We start from the raw sequence: 22,636 nt of genomic DNA, 5'->3' as shown, positions 1-22,636 counted from the left end.
TTTTGCGTTTCATTTTTGTGGGTCTCATTTTTTTTTTTTGGCAGTTGATGAACCAGACGTCTCAGCCCACGGCGCCGAATACAATGAATCACCGTGACATCGCTCGCCACCAGTCGTCCTCCTCTGTGTTTTCGTGGCAACAAGAGCGGACGCCGAGCCGCGCATCCTCCAGCAGTCACGACGCCTCAGGGCTCAAGAGGAATTACACTTCTATTCAGTATCCGTGGGAGCAAGAAGAGACGCCGAGCAAGAGAGGATTCAGGTCCGATGGCGGAAACCGAAGTGTCTGTGAATCCGCCAACAATCCGGCAAACGATCAGCTCCGGAACCAGAACCAAGGTGACCGTCGGGGGAAGTCACTTGTTCTACTCCTATAATTCATTCCCTAAACTGGGGTTCTCCAACTGTTCCAAAACTGTAACTCCCACCATCCCCTGACAGCTATGATAGGAGTGGTAGACAGCTGGAGAACTGACAGTGTCTATATTGGCGGTCACAGTCCTGGGGGAGAGATGGCAGAGGTGTGAATACTTCTGCTGCTCCCCTATCTCTATTTTTGTCATTTTTTTCTGATTTTTCATATATTTCACACACTTTGCCCCATGTAGGGTCATTAAAGACTGTTTTTGGGTATTTTGACATTTAGCTATGGTTTTAATATATCTGGTTTCCTCTGTAACTGGAGCTGGTACATGAGCCCCAGTTACAGGTGAAATGCAGCCAGTAGAGCTGATCTTGGTGTTTTAGGACCCAGCAGCTCCTGCTCCCTCCTTACATTCACTAATCACTTGTTTGCTGGGATCAGAGGGGGAAATGCTGCCATCTTTTCCTATACCGTATACATGGTGCTCGATCAGTGATTGATGAGAAGTCTCTGAATTGTGATGCAATTGCTCTTTAAGTGTTTCTCCAGTGCACATTTCCAATAAGAGTAGAAGAGGGATTTGCCGTTTCTGCAGCTTCCGGTGGCTCGTGCTGATCGCTTTGTCTTTCTTGTTTTTTTCTGTAGAGCTGAGATCTAAAGTTAATGAACTGGAGCTTCGCTTCCAAGTCCAGGAAAAAGAGCTGAAGAATCAACTTCACAAACTGCAGGAGGCTCAGACGCTACTGGACAAGACGCAGGCGGTGCTGAATGACAGAGACAAGACGCTCAACAAGTGTCGGGATGACTTGGCGCGGATGACTGGACAGTTTGAGCAGGCGGTAGACAAGGTAAGAGAGTCTAATAGTGGTGACCTGTGCTGCTGTAATGGACTGAACTTCAATACCAGTCTCCATCATTACCAAATATACGGTGAGACCTCAGGGGGAGGAGGTGAGCTGTGACATCACCTATTGTGAATAATGGATCCTGTGTTATCTACTGTATATAGAGATGTTATCAGTCATAGTACAGGAGGAGGAGGTGAGCTGTGACATCACCTATTGTGAATAATGGATCCTGTGTTATCTACTGTATATAGAGATGTTATCAGTCATAGTACAAGAGGAGGAGGTGAGCTGTGACATCACCTATTGTGAATGGTGGATCATGTGTTATCTACTGTATATAGAGGTGTTATCAGTCATTGTACAGGAGGAGGAGGTGAGCTGTGACACCCTCTATTGGGAATGGTGGATCCTGTGTTATCTACTGTATATAGAGGTGTTATCAGTCATTGTACAGGAGGGGGAGGTGAGCTGTGATATTACCTATTGTGAATGGTGGATCCTGTGTGATCTACTGTATATAGAGGTTATCAGTCATTGTACAGGAGGGGGAGGTGAGCTGTGATATTACCTAATGTGAATGGTGGATCCTGTGTGATCTACTGTATATAGAGGTGTTATCAGTCATTGTACAGGAGGGGGAGGTGAGCTGTGATATTACCTATTGTGAATGGTGGATCCTGTGTGATCTACTGTATATAGAGGTGTTTTGTTTCCTAGGATTTGTTTTTTTTTAATATAGATTGTGTAATTGATAAAAAAAAAAAAAAAAAAAAAAGCAACAAAAATGATTTACAGAATCTAACATAAAAATTGTATTAAACTACGGTAAATTCCGTCTTTTCAGTGCTTGACGACTGAGCAGAAGCTGAAGAAAGTTTCAGAAGAACTCGTCTGTCAGCGGCAGAACGCAGAGAGCGCTCGTGTGACCCTGGAGCAGAAGCTGAAGGAGCAGGAGAAGGAGAGTCAGCAGGTGCCCGTCCCCCTCCAGCATTGTCTCCTGTGCCCGGCTGTGCTGCCAGCGCCGTGCGCTGTACGGTGAGCCGGCGGTCCCCGCTGTCAGTAACTTACCGCTGTGTTGCAGGAGCTGTTACGTCGGCAGAACTCGCTGCACAATGTGGAGCAACAACTGGAGCAGATGAGAAGCAGACTGAGCCAGGAGGCCCAGCAGGCCAAGAACCAGTGCAACGCCCTCCAGGCCCAGCTCGACCGGGTAGGAAGCTTAGCTGCTTTTAGTTTTGCCAAGATGTCACAAGTGGAAAACCCTCAGTTGTTCCTCCTGGAAATGTATAACGGGTGTTAACATTCCCTTTATCAAGAGGGTCTCAGGCAGACCCACAGAGTCCAGGCCGGACTGCTAACAAGCAGATGTCCATATATTTCCAGGAGGAATAACAGAGGAGCAGCATAAGGAATTTAAAAAAAAAATAAAGATCTGGAGAATGCAATGATCACAGACCTGTCAGAAGAGCGAACTGGTCCATGAAAAGTTATAAATGTTTGATTGGGGAGGGTCTGACTGCTGAGACCCTCACTGGTCATAAAGTCCTGTGTGAATGGAGCGGTAGTGCTCCCATATACAGTGACTAGAGCCATGGTCACATGCGCAGTACTGCTCCATTCACACAGGGGGCACTCCACTTCCGTTCTCGTGATTAGTGGGGTTTCTAGTGGTCGGACCCACAACATGCTCAAGCATTTATCAAGTATTTGGAGATAATGTGATAACGCTACCAAAGGAAGATTCACTTTTGCATGTTAGTTGGCAGAAGTTTGACTTCTGCTCTGAAGGTAATTTCAAGATAATGGAATCATGAGATCAGTCTGTACGTGAGCGATTGACAAATTGTGGAAGCCGCGAGTCTGCGTCCTTACTGAGACCCCCGGGGTTCTTCTCCGCTCCTGTAGGCGACACATGGGAAGAAGATGTTGGAACATGAAGTAGAAGATGTCAAGCAGAAATTATCCCGAGCAGAGCAAGCTGCGGCCGCCGTCCAGAATCACGTGACTGATCTGAAGAAGGAGCTGGAGGTAAGTGTAAAGGGGGGCAGCTCATGATACCGAACCCCCAATATTGGGCTGACTCTTCACTGCTAATTTACAGCGGTATTCCCAACATATAAAATGATGGACTCAAAGGAGCCAAAGTGCTACCCTGGTGACATGGCCGCTCTCTGCAGCGCTTCATCCGCCAGCTGTGCAGAAAACTGCAGCGCTGCTCTGTCCGAGTGAAAGGAATTTTTCATTTTTTATAATTGTCTATATTTGGGGGTATAAATAATTTTTGCTTTTGGGTTTCAATTTTGCACCATTTACCTTCTATATCCTCTGTGTTGCACGGTCTTATGCTGGCTGCAGAATGAGTTAACTGAGGGTCCATCAGTGAGCTTAATCTGATGAGGTTTTTTTTTTTGTTTTTGTCTTGCTTTTTTTCTCTCACCGCCTTTTGGCTGATTTATAACCACAGACTGCATCAAAGTTGATTGTGCTGCGAAACAAAAATCGTGTCAAAGCCAAACGGGGCAACATTTCTTATAAAACCTGATTACAAAAATGAGTTTTAGCCCCAAAATAAATGTATTAAAAGTCATTTTTCTTTTTTTTTTGTGATCAAAGTTAGACAACCCCTTTAAGTCTTTGCAATACAGCTGATTGCATTTTATTGGTCTCTGTTATCAGCCAGCCACTTAAAGCTGAGAAATCTGCAATGTTCTTCAATATCTGCCAATCAGCGGCATTCGAGAGGCTTTAATATGGCAGCTGTCACTCGCCGGCCATCAAAGAGTTGTACGTACCCCAAAATGGTTCCAGTTAAAACTACCGCTCAGCACACATGGGGATTGGGATTTTTATTTTTTGCACTATTTTATATGATAAAATGTACGGTGGCGGAAAATTAAGTTATGACTCTTAAAAGGTGGGGGCGCGTCGAATGTCCAAAAAATAGGGATTTTTGTGTACTCACCGTAAAATCCTTTTTTCCGAGACGCTCATTGGGGGACACAGGACCTTAGGTGTTATGCTGCTGTCACTAGGAGGCTGACAGTAAGCTGAGACAAAAAAAGAGCTCCTCCTAGTGGCAGCAGCATAACACCCATGGTCTGTGTCCCCCAATGAGGCGAAGGAGAAAAAAAATCCTAAAAAAAAAGCACAGGCTTTTTTTATTTCTTTTTAAGTAGCCCTTTAATTGAAGCCATGGAGATTATTATGTGACCCCTTCCGCCCTCCCCTGGAATGTTTAGGTTTAGGATTCGGCAGCAATGATAGCTAATCTGGCGGCGCTCGTCACAAGATGTTCCCTGACAGTTGTTGTGGAGGCTTCAGGGGATGCAGAATTGTGATTTTCCTGCTCTTGCACGGTAGGTGGGTGTCACTGCCGTCTTATAAAAGTCACAGGAAGAAAGAAGGTGGTGTAGGAACACAGATCACACTCATTGTTCTCTTACCGGTACGTTTCGCAGCAGCAGCTACATTACAACATCCATTATCCGCAGCCTAGTCCGTCTGTAATGTCAAAATATTTAAAAGGGTTGTGCTAGATTGAGGAAACAAACAAAAAAAAAAAAACCATGTCTGCCATCTTTAACTGCTTGAGGACCATCCAACAACCTGCAACACCATTCTGGTGTGCATATAAGTCTGCAGAATGACATTGCAGAGTCAGCAGCTGCACGATGCAGTTGCAAGAGCAGAAAGGCGGATGTCAGAGACGTCCCGGACTTTTTATAGGGAAGGCAGAGATGTTTTATTACTAGCTTTGCCTTCTTGATCTCTATATACACAGAGCTGAACATGCGCCATGTATACAGAATGTGAAGCGCTGACAGTGCTTCCTTCGCCGTACCCGGCAATCACTGAGTGTAGGGAGAGAGGAGCCTTTTAGAAAGTATTTAACATCTCTTTTGTGCAAAAATATATACTTTTCATACTCCTAATCCGAGCGACCAAGTCCTGTTTTTTTTTTTTTTTTTTTTCCCGCGACCAGAGCGGCCAGCGCAAGCGCACAATGATGTGAAATCAGTGCGCCACCTGCTCGGAGATCTTACAGCAGCCTACAGGATGGAGCATGATTGGGCCTGTGGCCGCATCATGACTCGAAAGTGGAGACCTGGGGCCCCTGGCAAGAAGTCCACGGTATGGGCACTATCCTAGATCTGTTGAGTCGGTGATACTACTTAAAGAAGAAAAAAATCTAAAATTAGCAGCACTGGTGATGAGCCTGCTGGCACAATGCTAGAACTCTGCTGATCCTTCACAACAAGGGAGTTAAGAAGTTCTCTGAGCCCGCACAGAAGTGTTTCTGTTAAGTAACAGATACAAGGTGACACGTTCTCCCCCTATAACTTTTTTTACTTGTTCCCTCGGAGTAATCTGTCGCCTAATTTGGTTTGTTGCTTTCAGGAGTCCAGGTCTCAGCAAAACGCAATTAAAAGTCAACTCGACCATAAAACGAAAGAAAACTCGAAACTAGAAGATGAATTCAGAGCCGCGACACAAACTCTACGGCAAAATCAAGTGTTTATAGAGGAGCTGAAAAGTAAGTGCACCCCTGCATCACTGTCTGGAGTTATTTGGCTGCTTGGGGGAGTAGCAATACTCCAGGCAGAATCTCGGGAACTTCCGTACGTGTCGCTTATTAAATGTCAGTGTTCTGCTAATAACACAATGTAATAAATGCCAAAGCGGCGACTTTGATAAATGGATTCTGCAGTAATGAGATATTTCGGGGAGTGATTACGGCCGGCCCTGGGCTACAGCACCAGCACAGAGATGCAATAAGAGCTCCGCGGTGTGAGGAGGCGCAGAACACATGAAGGCGGCCACTTTAATGCCTGTGATAAAGTAGTAATTACAAGGCTGAGGGATTTTATGCTCTTCCCAAAACAAATCACTAAAAAGTGCAGCTCTTTGTTTTATTTGTAATTTAATGCACTTTTGATTTGGTTCCAGAAAAGTGAACGTTCATCCGACGCAGATAGAGTAACACAAGTACAGGATGTAACCCAGTCACTCCACCAGCAGAATAGTGAGTGCAGCTCTGGGGTATAATACAGGATGTAACTCAGGATCGGTAATGTAATGTATGTACACAGTGACTGCACCAGCAGAATAGTGAGTGCAGCTCTGGGGTATAATACAGGATGTAACTCCGGATCGGTAATGTAATGTGTGTACACAGTGACTGCACCAGCAGAATAGTGAGTGCAGCTCTGGGGTATAATACAGGATGTAACTCAGGATCAGTAATGTATGTACACAGTGACTGCACTAGCAGAATAGTGCGTGCAGCTCTGGAGTATAATACAGGATGTAACTCAGGATCAGTAATGTAATGTATGTACACAGTGACTGCACCAGCAGAATAGTGAATGCAGCTCTGGGGTATAATACAGGATGTAACTCAGGATCAGTAATGTATGTATACAGTGACTGCCCCACCAGAATAGTGAGTGCAGCTCTGGGGCATAATACAGGATGTAACTCAGGATTAGTACAGGATCTGTAATGTATGTACACAGTGACTGCACCAGCAGAATAGTGAGTGCAGCTCTGGAGTATAATGCAGGATGTAACTCGGGATCAATAATGCAATGTATGTACACAGTGACTGCACCAGCAGAATAGTGAGTGCAGGTCTGGGGTATAATACAGGATGTAACTCTGGATCAGTAATGTATGTACACGGTGACTGCACCAGCAGAATAGTGAGTGCAGCTCTGCAGTATGATACAGGATGTAACTCAGGATCAGTAATGTAATGTATGTACACAGTGACTGCACCAGTAGAATAGTGAGTGCAGCTCTGGAGTCTAATACAGGATGTAACTCAGGATCAGTAATGTAATGTGTGTACACAGTGACTGCACCAGCAGAATAGTGAGTGCAGCTCTGCAGTATGATACAGGATGTAACTCAGGATCAGTAATGTAATGTATGTACACAGTGACTGCACCAGTAGAATAGTGAGTGCAGCTCTGGGGTATAATACAGGATGTAACTCAGGATCCGTAATGTAATGTATGTACACAGTGACTGCACCAGTAGAATAGTGAGTGCAGCTCTAGGGTATAATACATTACATTAATGATCCTGAGTTACATCCTGTATTATACTCCAGAGCTGCACTCACTATTCTGCTGGTGCAGTCACTGTGTACATACATTACATTACTGTTCCTGAGTTACATCCTGTATGTACACAGTGACTGCACCAGCAGAATAGTGAGTGCAGCTCTGGGGTATAAAACAGGATGTAACTCAGGATCAATAATGTAATGTATGTATACAGTGACTGCACCAGCAGAATTGTGAGTGCAGCTCTGGAGTATAATACAGGATGTAACTCCGGATCAGAGGTATAGTAATACAATTAAATACTTTATGATTAATTATACTTATGTGTTGTTAGGGGTGAAGAAAAATTTAGAGATACAAGTAATTTTTTTTGTATTATTCTACAGACAAAAATAACAGTTTGGATGCAGAAATAAAATCCGCTGTGCAGAAACGTAACTACCAAGACTCAACCTCAATCGACAATCTTAAAGCAACAATGACTAATCTGGAGAAGGAAAGAGATTCTGCCAAAGAATTGCTGCAGAAGATGGAGAGCGAGATGTCTGGAATAAAGAACGCTCACGCACAAACATCAGAGGAACTGTCAACTTTGAAGAATCTGCTTTACTGTAAGGAGCAAGAATGTAAAGACTGGATCCTGTGTAAAAATGAATATGAAAATAAGATTCGCAAGCTCTTTACAGAGAAGGAGGAAATGTCTAGAAGAATCGAGGACATGGAAACAACTGTTCAAAGACTAAGAGAGCAGATATCTGTACTGGAAAACGATAAGAAAAACTTACACACCCAGATAAAGACCCTTCAAGACATCATTGATGTAAGAACTTCTGACCTGGAGGTCCAGAAGGTAAACTGCGCAAATCTGAACAGTCACATGGAATCGGAAAGTCAGAAATATCAAAAAGAAATAGAAAAACTCCTGCAGAAAATATCAGAACTGGAGGTGGAGCGTAAGACACACGAGCTCGATGTCTGGTCGAAACGGGTGTCCTTTTTGGAAAATGAGTTGGAGACGCAGAAAAAAATAAATGCTGAATTACAATGTCAGCACGACCTGAGAAATCAGCAGGAAATCCAAAAACACATGTCTGACCCCGAAGGAAGGGGCGAGGGTCGCTTGTATAACTCAACAAACGACATGTTACTGGAACCCAGTGTTGATTCTTTTACATCAGTCGTGAAAGAAAAAGAAGAAGAAATCATTAGTTTATCAGAAAAAATAAGTTTTGCCAAAGGAGAGATAGAAACCGTGTGTCAAAATAACAGAGAACTTACTACGAGGTTGCAAGAGCTGACTGTGTTGTCCGAGTCATGGTCCTCCGAGAGGGAGATGCTAGAAGGGTCAATTACTTCTCTTCAAAAGGACATTGAAAAGTTGACGGAGGAAAAGAAAATTATGGCTGAACTCGTCCAGGTGCCGAAGTATGAGGAGATGCAACTAGACAATGCAAAGATTGATACTTCAGAGAGAGGAATTATTGGAGAAGACAACCTGGTCAATGAGTCTACAGACGGAAATGCCAAGCAGGATGAAAGTCTGGAGGCAGAAGTCACGGAATGGAAAGAAAAAGTTTACAGATTTCAGCAAGAGAACAGTCGTCTGCTCCGAGCTAACGAAGAGCTGTCTACGTTGATCGGCAAGCTTCGAGATAACGACTTCTCTCTCAATAAGACTCTGGAAGAATTACGACTTTGTCTGAAGGTCAAAGATACAGCTTTAAGAAATGCGCAATCCAAGTTAGAATTGCTGAGCAGAAATGAGGAGGAAGATCTGCTGGTGGAAAGTGCCCAGGAACGATTGATTGACCTTCAAAATGACTCCGAGCAAAAGAAGTTCCCTCAAGATGATCCTAAAAGTCCAAAACAGAAGGGGATGCTTCACCATAATCTTGATGAAACTACGTTGATTGGCAGCAGCAATGGAATTGTGATGGATTATTCTGTTTTGGATATAACAGAAGATATTTTGTTGTTCCCTCCCTCCATTGGCCCACAGAGCCATGAGGAAAATCTGACATTGTTGATCAACATGGACCAGCTCAGTTTGGCACCAGCCAATAACACTACGTTGGCCCTAGCAGATCTTGAGCAGCTGGAGAGCCAAAACTCTGCCACCTTGTCCACTTTAACGTCACCACCTGTAAAGCAAATGGTTGATGAACATGGAGGTAGGAAGTCTACCACCATCGAGATTGTTGACTTGTTCCTCGATCGGTCACCTCCTCAACAGCAACAGGTCTCCGGAGAACGTAGCGATGCCTCTCCTGAAATCAAAGATTTGCGTATGGTCTACCAAAAGGAATTGAGCAGGTTGCAAAAACAACATCTGTCTGAGATCGCCACATGGCAGCAGAAATTGAAGGACCAAGCTTCGGAAATGGAGGCAAAGTTGTCCTCTGAAAAGGCCGAGGTGGAGCAGTTGACTCAGGAGTTGGAGGCTGCGAGGCTTGAACTGCAAGTTTTCGACCAGAGCGCGAGGTCCTTGCTATTGTTGGATAACGAGGACGTAAGTGCGCACGGGGAATTAGTTATTGTGAGATGTGATCTTTTGGTTTTATTTTTATTTTTCTAACGACTGGAAAGATGACTTGTTCTGGTGCATTTGTTTGGAAACCATTATCATTTTTGCTAATATTTTTTTTATGTCCTATATTTTTATTGATTGTTTATACCTTTTTTTGTTTGGTTCTTTTCAGATATTTGCTTTCAGCTTAGGCTGTGTGCACACGCTGCGGAAAAGGTGCGGATTCATCCGCGCGGATTTTGTAAAATCCGCAGGTCAAAATACCTGCGGTTTTACCTGCGGATTGCTCTGCGGTTTTGTCCTGCGGTTTTTCATCTCCTCAATGGAGGAGATGGCAAACCGCAGGGGAATCCGCAGAAAGAATTGACATGTCAATTCTTTCTGCGGATTGAAAACCGCAGATAATCCGCGCGGAAAATTCCGCACCGTCTGCACTGCGGTTTTTGATTCCCATAGGGAATCATGCTACTGTACACCGCAGCAAAAACTGCTGCGGGTCCGCAGCGGCCAAAACCGCTGCGGAACCGCAGCAAAATCCGCAGCGTGTGCACACAGCCTAAGGCTATCGGACAAAAAGTGTATGATTTGTCTGTAAGTTTCTGCCATGATTTTTAGCTCCGCGTCAGAACAATGTTTAAAATTTGCAACGACCATGCAAGTGTAAAACAAAAAATCGCAGTCGTCGCACACGACTTAAATTGAGACTTGTTTTGGCCATTTTCGCTTATACCGTGTAATTTAAACATCTAGCAAGTTTGGATTTTTTTTTTTTGTTCTTCTACAGTCCTTTTGCTGTGTCATCGTGTTGCGTATCGCCTTGCGACCTCACAATCGCTTCTTGCTTTTGACCCATAAATGACATATCTCTAGGCTCAAGAGAACTAAGGGGCAGGAGAGCTCGGTGATTTTTAGAAATACAATGGCACTCCTCCAGTATCATGGATTCAACCCATTCACAGCCCAAGGACGAGGAAGCTCTGCATAGTAATACTATCAAGAGTTTCACGACAAACTTACTGTGATCATTTGATCACTGTAAGTTTGTCGTGAAACTATGTGAAAGATCTATGTGAAAGATTTGCCTTTATTGCTAAATTTTGGGAAAAATTAAGTTCTTTTGCCATCTTGGAGCTGTAGGAGAAAATTAATTTTTATTTATTTATGGTACTCTAAAATTGGAGAAAATGAAAGAATAGGTTGCAAAAATATATTTAGGCAATTTCTTCTTGCTACTTTTATAGAATATATTTTCTTTTTAATGAGATTTATAGAATTTTTGGATCCTTTTTTGTATATAATTTTTTTTTTTTTCTTTTTTTTTATGTCTTGTTAGGTAACCGTGAACCAGACCATGTGCACCGTTTTGCCCATAGGAAGACTTTCTATCGGAAACAATGAATTGCGAACTCATGGACAGTTAAAACAAAGTCCAAAAGTTGAGAATAAAAGTGAAGATGAGAACGTAATAGAAATGGGTCATTCTGAAAATCCGACTAATAAAGAAGAAAATATTAGAGAGAAGAAAAGACAGAAGGGCCAGAGTGGAGTCCATGTAGACAACCTGGAAACACAAGATATGTCGCGGCGTCTCCAGCTGGAGACTGAAGAAGAACAGACGCTTTGCCCACATCTTACGGAAAGAGAAGAGATTAACCAGAGTTTGCTTGCGGAAATAAAAGATTTGTCGGCCCAAGTTGAGACCCTAAGGACAGAGATTCTGAAAAAGGACCAAGAAATACAAGACCTTGATATTAAATCTAAAGAGTGTGGAGTTGAAAGATCGGAATTGTTAGGAAAGATTGAGTTGCTCTCCCATGAGAAATTGCAGTCGGCCAATAAGATTGTAGAATTTGAAAAAGAGCTTAATAATTCATTGAACGTGATGGAGATACTAAATTCGAAGATAACCGAATTGTCTAGCGCACACGAGACCCTAGAGATCTCCGGCAAGGAATGGAAAGAAAATTACCTTCAAACGGAAATGGAGCTGAGGAGGGTGAAATCCGAAAAAACAAATATCGAGAACCACGCACTGTCTCTGGAAGCGGACCTGGATGCCCTTCAGTCGAAGTGGCAGCGCTTGCAAGAGGAAAGCGAAGGCAAATTAAGGTCCTTTAATGAGGTTCAAGAGAATCTTAATAATGTCGTGGCAGAGAAATGTCAACTCACTCAGGAACTGGAGAGTTTATTCGAAGAAAAGGAAGAGCTTGAGCAAATGTATAAAAAGCTTCAGGTAAAAGAGCAGGAATTGCAATCTATAAAATTAAGCTCGAAGGACCTGATAAAGATACTAGAATCTGAAATACGAGCACTGAAGGAGGAACTTCAGGTAGCAAAATTGACTGCTGAAGAGTTGACCACAGAAAAAGATTGTCTGATGGGCGCGCAAGAAAATGAAAAGATGCAAGTTCAGGAGTTGCAGAATTGGATCAAAAAATTTGAAGAGGAAAAGAAAGTCCTGGTCAGCGAGCAAGAAGATCTCCAGGTACAAGTAAGCACAGTTCAAGCGGAAAATGAGAAGCTTTCGAGAACTCTGGAACGGTGTCAACGTGAGAAACATGAGCTGGGCAGCAGCTTGAATTCTGCTCAAGAGGAGGTTACTCAAATGCGTACAGGAATAGAAAAACTTAAAGTGAAGATTGAAGCCGATGAGAAGAAGAAGCGCCATTGGACGGAAAAGCTAAAAGAGAGCGAGCGTAAATTCGACAAGCTGAACGACCGGATGGAGTCTTTGGAACGAGAATTGCTCATGTCCGAAGAGACTCTGGAGAATGCCATCTTGCAAACTGAGACATCAAAGGAAGAAGTAGAAAGAGTCAAGGATCAAAAAGAAGCTTTAGAAATGGAATTGAAATGTTTAAGGAAAAAGCTTAAAGAGCTGGAAGAAGAACTTCAAATCAACCGGGAGAAGATAGTTGAGTTAGAAGCCACAATTGCCAATGTTACAAAAACTCTGGAGAACAGAGAGATGGAACATATTCAGTCTATGGAGAACTCCAACAAACAACAGGATTTGCTTCACGTGGAACTGGAAGAGTTACTTGCACAAAAAGCCCTTTCTGACCAAAAATATGAAACCGCCGTGGCTGATTATGCCGAGCTTTCATCCAAGGTGAAGCTGCAGAAGGAACAGTTGCTACAAAAATTGGAGAAGGCCCAGACGACCAGCAATGACCTTGAAATGTCTCTTCAAAAACTTACTATGGAACAAGAAGAATGTAAACTTCTCCTAGGTGAGAAGACTCTGCAACTGGTGGCCCTCGAGGGACAAATAAAAGACGCAGAGCAAAGGGAAGAGAAATATTCTTCACAAGTCTCCCAGTTTGAAGTGGAATGTGAAAACCTGAAGAATAGTAACAAGAGTCTGCAGATCGCTTTAGAAGAATCTGAAGGGAAGGTTCGGAATATTTTGGCAGAGAATGAGACTCTTCAGTCCAACATTACTGGTCTGAAAGCCTCCTGTGGTGATCTAGAAACACGGATGGAATCCACAAAATTGGAAAACCTGACTCTACAAAGTAAGGTAAAGTTTACAGTTTACTCACATTAAGATATTTTTTTTTTTACCACCTTGGTCCAACTTCTCGTAATTTTTGACCTGTTGACGATTGTTTGCCAGTATTTGAAAAGGCACGTGACCCCTCACTACTGAAATTTTTTTTTAAGACATCGCTTGAATTTGAAGAGCCAAATCCTTAATTCTGTTTTTCTATCCTTTATACTTTTTGTTTTTGGAAATTAATCATTCTTCAATGGGGTCTCTCACCATGGTAGGGAAACCTAAAAATGCAGAACGAAAATAAAGGACGCGTCCACCTTCCACATGTTGCGACTTGTTTGCTTACTAAATCAATATTACTAGTATTAGGGAGAAAAGAAAAAAATGATCTGACTTTTGAATCTGACTACACTAGGTTTATTTGTTGTCTGTAACCATGGAGACAACATGGAATAGATGCAAAATAGTTGAAGATTCTTAGCCAATACGATTTGCTATGTCTACCTTTTCCTCTCCGCAGGTGGCAGGAAAAGAGCTTAAAGAACTTGAAGAAGAACTTCAAATCAACCGGGAGAAGATGGTTGAGTTAGAAGCCACAATTGCCAACATTACAAAAACTCTGGAGAACAGAGAGATAGAACATATCCAGTTTATGGACAACTCCAACAAACAACATGATTTGCTTCACGTGGAACTGGAAGAGTTACTTACGCAAAAAGCCCTTTCTGACCAAAAATATGAAACCGCCGTGGCCGAGTGTGCCGAGCTTTCATCCAAGGTGAAGCAGCAGAAGGAACAGTTCCTACAAGAATTGGAGAAGGCCCAGATGATCAGCAAAGACCTTGAGATGTCTTTTCAAAAAGTTACTTTGGAACAAGAAGAATGTAAACTTCTTCTTGATGTGAAGACTCAACAACTGGTGGCCCTTGAGGGCCAAATGAAAGACTTGGAACAAAACAAAGAGAAATATTCTTCAAAAGTCTCCCAATTTGAAGTGGAATCTGAAAGACTGAGAAATAGTAACAAGAGCCTGCAGATCGCTTTAGAAGAATCAGAAGAGAAGGTTCGGAATATTTCCGCAGAGAATGAGACTCTTCAGTCCACCATTACTGGTCTGAAAGCCTACTGTGGTGATCTAGAAGCACAGATGGAATCCACAAAATCGGAAAACCTGACTCTACAAAATAAGGTAAAGTTTACACACACTAAGCTTTTTTTTTAACCACCTTGGACTAACTTTTTGTAGTTTTTGACCTGTTAGTTCTTTGCCAGTATTTGAAAAGGCACATGACCCCTCAGTACTGTAATTTTATTTTTTTTTTTAGACATCTCTTGAATTTCAACACCCAAGTCCCTAATTTTGTTTTTCTACCCTTTCTTTACTTTTTGTTTTTGAAAATGAATCGTTCTTCAATGGGGTCTGTGACCACGGAAGGGAAACCTAAGAATGCAGAACGAAAATAAAGGGCGACTTGTTTGCTTTCTAAACCTATGTAACTAGTAGTAGGGAGGACAGAAAAAAGTGATCTGACTGCAGGATCTGACTACACTAGTTTTATTTGTTGTCTGTCACCATGGAGACAATATAGAATAGATAGAAAATAGCTGAAGATTCTTAGGCATGATGATTTGCTACGTCTTTTATCTTTTCCTCTCCGTAGGTGGCAGAGCTGGAGGAAGACTGCCGTGGGTTGCAGAGTAAATTACAAGAGGCCGATCTACATGTCAAAAATATTCAGGAGCAGAACTGCCGAGAACGGGAAGATCTGGATGAGGAGCTGCGGGCAATCAGGGGGCAGCAGGAGGACAGCAGAGTAAGTTACTCTTCTGTATAAAAATATTGGGGGAGATTTACTTTTTGCTAAATTTGCCAATTTGTACCACATTGATTAGGTGACACTTTTTTTGTGGTTTGACTGACAAGGGGTACGGCTTTGCTGAAAAGGATGTGGCCTAACCTGAAGTGGGCATGCTCTGATATGAAATGCTACGCATAAAAAAAAAAAAAAATGCACCAAAATTTTTTGGCGCAGATTTCTTACAAAAGGCACCAATTAGTAAGTGATATAAACTTACACCAGGCAGCCTAAAGAGGCAACAAACCAGGGTCCACAGTAATAAATCTGTCCCAATGTTTTCTATTTTATATATATTTTTTTTCCATATTTGCCATATTTTACTGCCATCACCGCTCAGTCTGCGCCATTGTACCAGTGCTATGACACGTGACCACTGCAGCCAATCATATCCCACCAGCACTGGAGCATCAGAAATAAGAGGGGAATGGCAATTATTTGATGATACTTTTGCAGCTTGGTTAATTATTAATACAACCCCATTTTAAAGGGAAGGTGTTATCAAAAATTACCTCTGCTCTTAGAGATATGACCATGTTGCTTGGTTGCTGCTCGGACCATTCATGTTTAGCCCACGTGGCTGTGCCAGATCCGTGCCCTGTGCCCCTCTGTCGGATGTTGCAGCACAGGAGCTGCTGTTCTATGCCAGTAGTGATGCTCTGCATGTATACAAGTGCCGTCTGTGCTCCGCAGGCTCAGCTCTTGACCGCCACGGCCGAGGCAGCAGAAATGAAGGCGTCTGTCGCTTCCTTGCTCAAGGAGCTGGAATCTCAGGCGCAGAGACACAAGGATGATGTAGCGGAGCATGAAAGTCATCTCCTGCAGGCGGAGTCCCGTCACCGATCCCTGCTGGAGGAGACGAGTAAACAGGTGAGTGATGGCTGCTGACTATACAGAATCAACGTAAAGCTAATTCATTGAACACACTGGAAAAGCAAAAAAAAATAAAAATCCTCCCAGTGTATGGGATGTATGAGCGACAGTTGGAGCCGTCCTTGTTGGTTGCACCAGCCTGTATACGTCAGTCTTGCTGTCATTTCGGTTTAATGGCTGATGCACTTACTAACAGAATCTCAAAGTATTTTATTTACCCCGAAAAATCACTCGAGTGCCGTACACTAGGGGGGCGACCTTCAGTGTATATCACTGTCCTGTTGTCAAGTGCAATCTGTCTCCAGCAGAAGATTTAGCATGGGACTGAAAAGCGAGGAGTTATGGGAAATATGAGTTAGGGTACCGTTACACTTAGCGATGCACCAGCGATCCCGACAACGATATGGATCGCTGGTGCATCGCTAAGTGGTCGCTAGTGAGCTGCCGCACAGGCAGATCTCACCAGCGACATCGCAGCGGTCGGGGGTCGTTACTTACCTGTCAGACGCGGCGATCCTGACGTCCTCCCGCCCGGCTCCACGCGTCGCTCGTCTCCTCAGCAGGAAGCGCCGCAGGAAGCTGACGACGAGAAATGATCCAGGACCTTCACGCGCGATCAGCGATAACCAGTGGGGGAGCCGGTCGGAGGTAAGTATCACATGTAGCGATATCGCTGCTACGTCACAAAATCGGTGACGTTACTGCGATATTGCTAGCGAGATCGCTATGTGTAACAGGGGCTTAAGGGAAAGCGGAAAAGTCAGTGGTTTACTGATGTTAATCAATTGTCAACACGTAACATACATGCACAGCAGGTGCCATCTCGATTGTACACCTGGCACCTGTATTTAACAGCAGCAACCGGAGCTGAGCGCTGCTGTTTACCAATTAAATCCCGCTATCAATCTGACAGCGGTATTTATGTGGATCGATCACGGGGTAATGATGGGTTGCCATGGCAGTTTAGGGGTCTAGTTCTGTCACAGCCATCTTGGTGCTCCTATGAAGGAGACCAGATTTTTTCCTGTATACTTCAGGTTCAAGACTCCTCTAGCAATTAAAAGAAAAAAGTTATAAACGTATAATATAATTTTTGAATCGCCCCTCTTTTTCCAGTTCAAATATTAGAAAAGACAAAGGGGAAAAAAGAGAGAATGTGGACACAAAAATGTAATTTATTATTGTTATCAATATTAATATTGTATTATTATTATTATTATTATTATTATTATTAATAATAATTTTAGCTACAGTTGTGTGAGTGTTTGGAGCTATTCTTGTGAATGTCAGACTTAAATGTTTCAGATTGCCAAACAAATGTAAATATTAGACAAAGATAACACAAGTAACCACAAAATTCAGTTTTTAAATGAAGGTCTTTGTTATTAAGTGAAAAAGAAATCCAAACCTACAGGGCCCTGTGTGACAACCTCAGGACTGCTGTGTTTTTGGTATATGGAAACACCGTTTTTCATAGGATAACTAAGGTGAAACATAGTGAGCTGCCATTTATATCTGACCTATGTCAATTAGCAAATATATTTATTTAGAAAAGAATCAGCGCTCAGACTCGGACTCCAAGGATGTAGGTACTTGGGACTTGCACAAAAATTTGTTAAATTTTATGATAAATATAAAATGTTACATGTTGGTATAATTCCTCATATGGTTAAGTTGTTGTAACGGGTTTACCGTAACAGAGAGGAGCCAGAGGACCGCAGCGTCTGATTTCTCCTACTCCTGTACTGATTAGAAGCACTTCACCTTCATATTAAATGGTGTTTATTTCTTTTGGCATTGTAGGGGTTAATTTTCTCAGTTGAGAGCTCCTGGAAGCTTTCCTGCATTATGGCTCTCCTCTGTGCACTATTAGCCACTCCCATCTCCTATATAATCTGGGACCTGGCTAGCACTCATTGTCAGTGCTAGCTTATGCTGCATGGCTGGAGGTTGTTGTTGGTTGTTATTGAAGAAGGTGTTTGGTGGATTTCTCCATCGCTTCATTGGGGGACACAGAAACCATGGGTGTATGCTGCTGCCACTAGGAGGCTGACACTATGTACAAAAAAAGGTTAGCTCCTCCTCTGCAGTATACACCCCACCGACCGGCACTAATTTCCTCAGTTTAGCTTAGTGTCAGTAGGAGGTGGACACGGGTCTTTCATTAGACCCTTATCAACCTCAGTGTGCGTCGTTTCTTTGCAGGTTCTGGAGGGATACGGAGTGAACAGTCACATCCGTACTCCCACAAAGAGACTATGAGTACGGCGTGTACTGCCACCCCGTATCCTCATAGCTCTACACGTCAGGACCAAGAGCCCGAGCACGGATGCGTGTCAGGCGATCCAGCTAGTCCTCGCCCCCCCGTCTCCCACCCACTCGGCCACCAGAGCCTGTCAGCCTGGAAGAGACGCGGACCTTCTATCAAAGAGACAGGATCATGATAAGGTCCATTGCTGAGGGGTAAGTATGGGACCCCGGAGCGTCAAGCCCTTGCTCTGCCTGCCTCCCACGTCTACCCGCTGCACCTTTCTCATTTGTCCTGCCATGCTGCAGGCCCGGGTACCTGGCGGAGCGGGCGCCCTGAGTGACATGTCCACCAGGTGTCACGGCTCCTTTAAGCAGCCTCTTCCCTGCGTCCCCCTCACCTCTCCCCGGCTGCACTTATCGTGTTTTTGCTCAGCAGCCGGGCGGCAAATATGGTTCCATTGCGGAGCGATCGCGCTGGTGCAGCGTTACCTCCGCGCCTCCCCGCGCTTCCCGCCGATCGCTGCATCTACTCCAGGCCCCGGCTTCTATTGCGGCCTTGTTCAGTGTCGCGGCCACGCCCCCTGCCTTTTTCCTAGGCGGGCTTCTCTCCCGCCCTTTCTAAGCCCGCCCACCGCTCGCTCCCTCCCATTCTAGGCCGCCCTCCTCTCTCTCCCTCCAGTCTGCGCTCCAGGGGCGGCGCTCAATCTCCTAGCCTGCCTATCAGCAGCGGGCGGTGCAATCCTTGGTTGCAGTTAGCCCCGCTCTCCTCCCTGTCTCCACAAGGAAGCGCACCTTTTTTTATACCGGGCTCCCCTCAGGCGGCCGCCATTTTCCCCAGCCTGTCAACCGGACTCCATCGTCTCTTCTGTGGCCCTGCAGATTTGAACGAGCCTTGCAGCAGCGCTCGCTGGAAGCATCCACAGGACACCGGACCGTGAGTAGCTCTGCAACTGCAGACTGATACCCTCCTCTGCCTCCTGTCCCCCAACCTTCCGGCACTGCTTCAGTGACTTTCCCTCATTATGTCTAACTCTAAGCCTGATCATGCTCGCCCTCCGGCTTCCTCCTGCACCTTAGTCAAGTTTTTTGCATGCTCTTCTTGCAAACGCAAACTTCCCTCAGGTCAGCCCACTCCCCTCTGCACCAACTGCAGCAACCCCATCCAGACCGACGCCCAGGAGCCCCCTATTGCTCCGTGTGAGAGCGAATCCCCCATTCCAGACTGGGCTTCTTCTTTATCTCCATCAGTAGCGGATCTCACCAGGGTCTCTCAGACCCTAGTGGCCGTTCTTGATAAGTTGCCCCTGGACACCTCTGCAGGACCCAGCAGGTCACAAGAGGTTCCATCTGAACCAGCCAGCATGAGCCGCAAAAGACCCAGGCAGGATCTCCGGACGGAATCCTCCCCTCGCCCCATCTCACCGCATAGTCCTTCCCAGCAGTCTCCTTCCCGTGCCTCCTCACCTGAGTCAGGCGAAGCGTTCTCTGATGCGCCATCCGAGGAGATTTTAGAGCTGGATTCGGACCATACCGCGGACATGAAGGTTACGGTACAGAACCTCATTGCAGCGATTAACCACACTTTTGAGATCACAGACTACCCTGCGAAACCCTCAGATCAGGAGGTTTCGTTCAGATGGGCAGAAACACCTTCCAGGGTCTTCGCTCCTCATTCTGAGTTTGCCAAGATCCTCACCAGGGAAAGGGAAAATCCGACCAGGCGCTTTCAAAGAGGGAAGCGCCTCGGCGTGCTGTATCCATTCTCTCAAGAGCTCACCGACAACTGGTCGGCTTCTCCCTCTGTAGACGCCCCTGTGTCCAGACTATATCTAACAGCACGGTCCTTCCGATTTCAGGTGTGGCGGCTTTGAAGGATTCTAACGACAGGATCATAGAGTCTTTAGCAAAGTCAGCATTCGAAGCGGCTGCGACGGTGCTAAGCCCAGCTTTTGCCTCCACTTGGGTAGCAAAGGCCATAGCTACTTGGGCGGATGATCTCCGCCAAGGCATTCTTGATGGAGCCCAACCCGAGAGCGACTGGCCGAGTTAGCCAACCAGATCTCCCAGGCAGGGGAGTATTTCGTCTCCGCCTCTCTAGATGCCGCCTCTTGCGCAGCTCAAGCATCCAGCAACTTAGTTGCAATCCGGCATACAATTTGGCTCAAGGTTTGGCAGGCGGATTTGTCTTCGAAAAGGTCCCTTACCAATCTGCCCTTTCAGGGTGCACGTCTCTTCGGATCCCAGCTGGACCAAATTATCAAAGACGCCACTGGGGCACAAGCTCTCTTCTCTCTCAGTCCAAGCCTCGTAGACCCCCTCCAAGGCGTCAGTTTCAGCCCTTTCGGTCTTTCTGCCGAGCCGCGACGGCAGAACCTTTTTCCAACCAACAAAGGCCACAGGCACGCCAGGATAGGAAGAAAGTCTCCTTTAGGAGTGGGCGATCTCACCCCTCCCAGGGCAGATCCTCCAGGTCCAGAACTGGAAGGTCCACCTTGGCATGACTATCTAAAGTGTCCCGAGGCGCCTTTGCAACTGGGCGGCCGACTCCTTTTCTTCAGGGATGTCTGGCTGGCCTCGGTGGAAAACGCTTGGGTCAGGGAAGTTGTATCCTCAGGATACAAGATAGAGTTCGTTTCTCGGCCCCGGGATCGCTTCTTCGAGTCCCGTCCTCCAAAAGACCCCGCCTTAGTTCCGGGCTTCTTTGCATCCATCGACTCTCTTCTCAGTTCCGGGGTGATTGTGCCCGTTCCCGAAGCAGAGCGATTCACAGGGTTCTACACAAACCTGTTTGTAGTGCCAAAAAAAGGCGTCGCGGTTCGGCCCATTTTGGACCTCAAACTGCTGAACAAGAGGGTCCGCCTGCGTCATTTCAGAATGGAGTCCCTTCGTTCAGTAATCGCTTCCATGGAGGCGCAGGAATTCATGTGTTCAATAGACATTCAAGATGCCTATCTGCATGTCCCCATCTTTCACGGGCATCAGAAATTTCTGCGTTTTGCGATTCATCAGGACCACTACCAGTTTGGCGCCCTGCCGTTCGGTCTCGCCACCGCGCCCAGAGTGTTTACATAGATCATGGCGGTGTTGATGGCCCTGTTGAGGATCAGAGGTCTCGTACTCTTCCCGTACCTCGGCGACATTCTGATCAAAGCTCCGTCTTTTCACCAGACTCTCGAAAGCCTTTCCATCGTTCTCGACACCCTGTCCAGTTTCGGGTGGCTCGTAAACAAGAGGAAGTCTTGCCTCGTTCCGACTCAACGTCTTGTGCCTAGGCTTATTGTTCGACACCCGTCGATCGAAGGTCTTTCTCCCGGAAGAGAAGTTGATCTCTCTGCGGTGAGATGTTCGATCACTGCAGAGCCCGAAGCTTCCATCTTTCCGGTCAGCCATGAAAGTCTTGGGAAAGATGGTGGCGATGACCGAAGCCATCCCCTTTGCTAAATTTCACACGAGACCGCTTCAACAGGCCATTCTGTCTCGGTGGAACAGGTCCGTTCTCTCCCTGGATCGTCCAATTCGTCTCTTATTCCGGATCAAACAGTCCCTCAATTGGTGGCTGACGTCACCCCTCATTTCCCTGGGCCTATCATTCCTTCCGATTCACTGGCAGATTGTGACAACGGATGCCAGCCTTCTCGGCTGGGGAGCTGTGTTTCGCAGTCAGACGGTTCAGGGTTGGTGGTTGACTCAAGAGACAACTCTGCCAATCAACGTCCTCGAGATACGGGCGATTTATCTGTCTCTCATTCACTGGGAAAGGCTTCTCAGGGGTCTGCCGGTCCGCATTCAGACAGACAATGCCACAGCGGTGGCATATGTTAACCACCAAGGGGGGACACGGAGCTCCTCGGCTCTAGCGGAAGTGTCCAGGATTCTCCTCTGGGCAGAGGTATCGGTCCCAGCGATATCCGCAGTGCACATTCCCGGCGTGGAAAACTGGGCCGCCGATTTTCTCAGCCGTGAGGGTCTCGCGGCGGGAGAGTGGTCCTTACATCCGGACGTCTTTCATCAGCTTTGCCGTCGTTGGGGGACTCTGGACGTGGACCTGCTGGCGTCTCGCCTGAACAGGAAGGTCCCACAGTTCGTATCCAGGGCCCGAGATCCTCTCGCAGTGGGTGCCGATGCTCTGACCATTCCCTGGTCGCAGTTCAAGCTCCCTTATCTGTTCCCTCCCCTTCCTCTTCTTCCCAAGCTGTTGAAGAAAATCAAGGCGGAAGGGGTACCAGTCATCCTCATCGCTCCGGATTGGCCCAGAAGAGCTTGGTTCGTGGACATGGTCAACCTTCTCGCGGACGCCCCCTGGAAGCTTCCAGACAGAGGAGATCTACTGTCTCAAGGTCCGATCTGC

At 45.6% G+C, this 22,636-nt stretch overlaps 1 protein-coding gene across 2 annotated transcripts in view; it reads left to right on the top strand.

The window, feature by feature from the left end:
* The window catches only part of CENPF (centromere protein F), a 41,350-nt gene that overhangs the window by 5,087 nt on the left and 13,627 nt on the right, over positions 1–22,636 (top strand). For both annotated transcript variants that reach the window (XM_073553359.1, XM_073553358.1), the window contains exons 6-16: positions 45–339; positions 1,010–1,212; positions 2,057–2,182; positions 2,294–2,422; positions 3,118–3,240; positions 5,611–5,746; positions 7,670–9,792; positions 11,144–13,333; positions 13,830–14,498; positions 14,971–15,123; positions 15,859–16,035. In XM_073553359.1, coding sequence (XP_073409460.1) covers positions 45–339; positions 1,010–1,212; positions 2,057–2,182; positions 2,294–2,422; positions 3,118–3,240; positions 5,611–5,746; positions 7,670–9,792; positions 11,144–13,333; positions 13,830–14,498; positions 14,971–15,123; positions 15,859–16,035 — 6,324 coding nt within the window. The remainder of the gene's footprint in view (positions 1–44; positions 340–1,009; positions 1,213–2,056; positions 2,183–2,293; positions 2,423–3,117; positions 3,241–5,610; positions 5,747–7,669; positions 9,793–11,143; positions 13,334–13,829; positions 14,499–14,970; positions 15,124–15,858; positions 16,036–22,636) is intronic.

The sequence above is a fragment of the Dendrobates tinctorius genome, unplaced genomic scaffold (assembly GCF_039654945.1).
Source record: "Dendrobates tinctorius isolate UK_male_01 unplaced genomic scaffold, ASM3965494v1 ptg000201l, whole genome shotgun sequence".
NCBI lineage: Eukaryota > Metazoa > Chordata > Amphibia > Anura > Dendrobatidae > Dendrobates > Dendrobates tinctorius.
The sequence above is the reverse complement of the archived record's forward strand: the minus strand, read 5'-3'. Positions and strand labels throughout refer to the sequence as shown.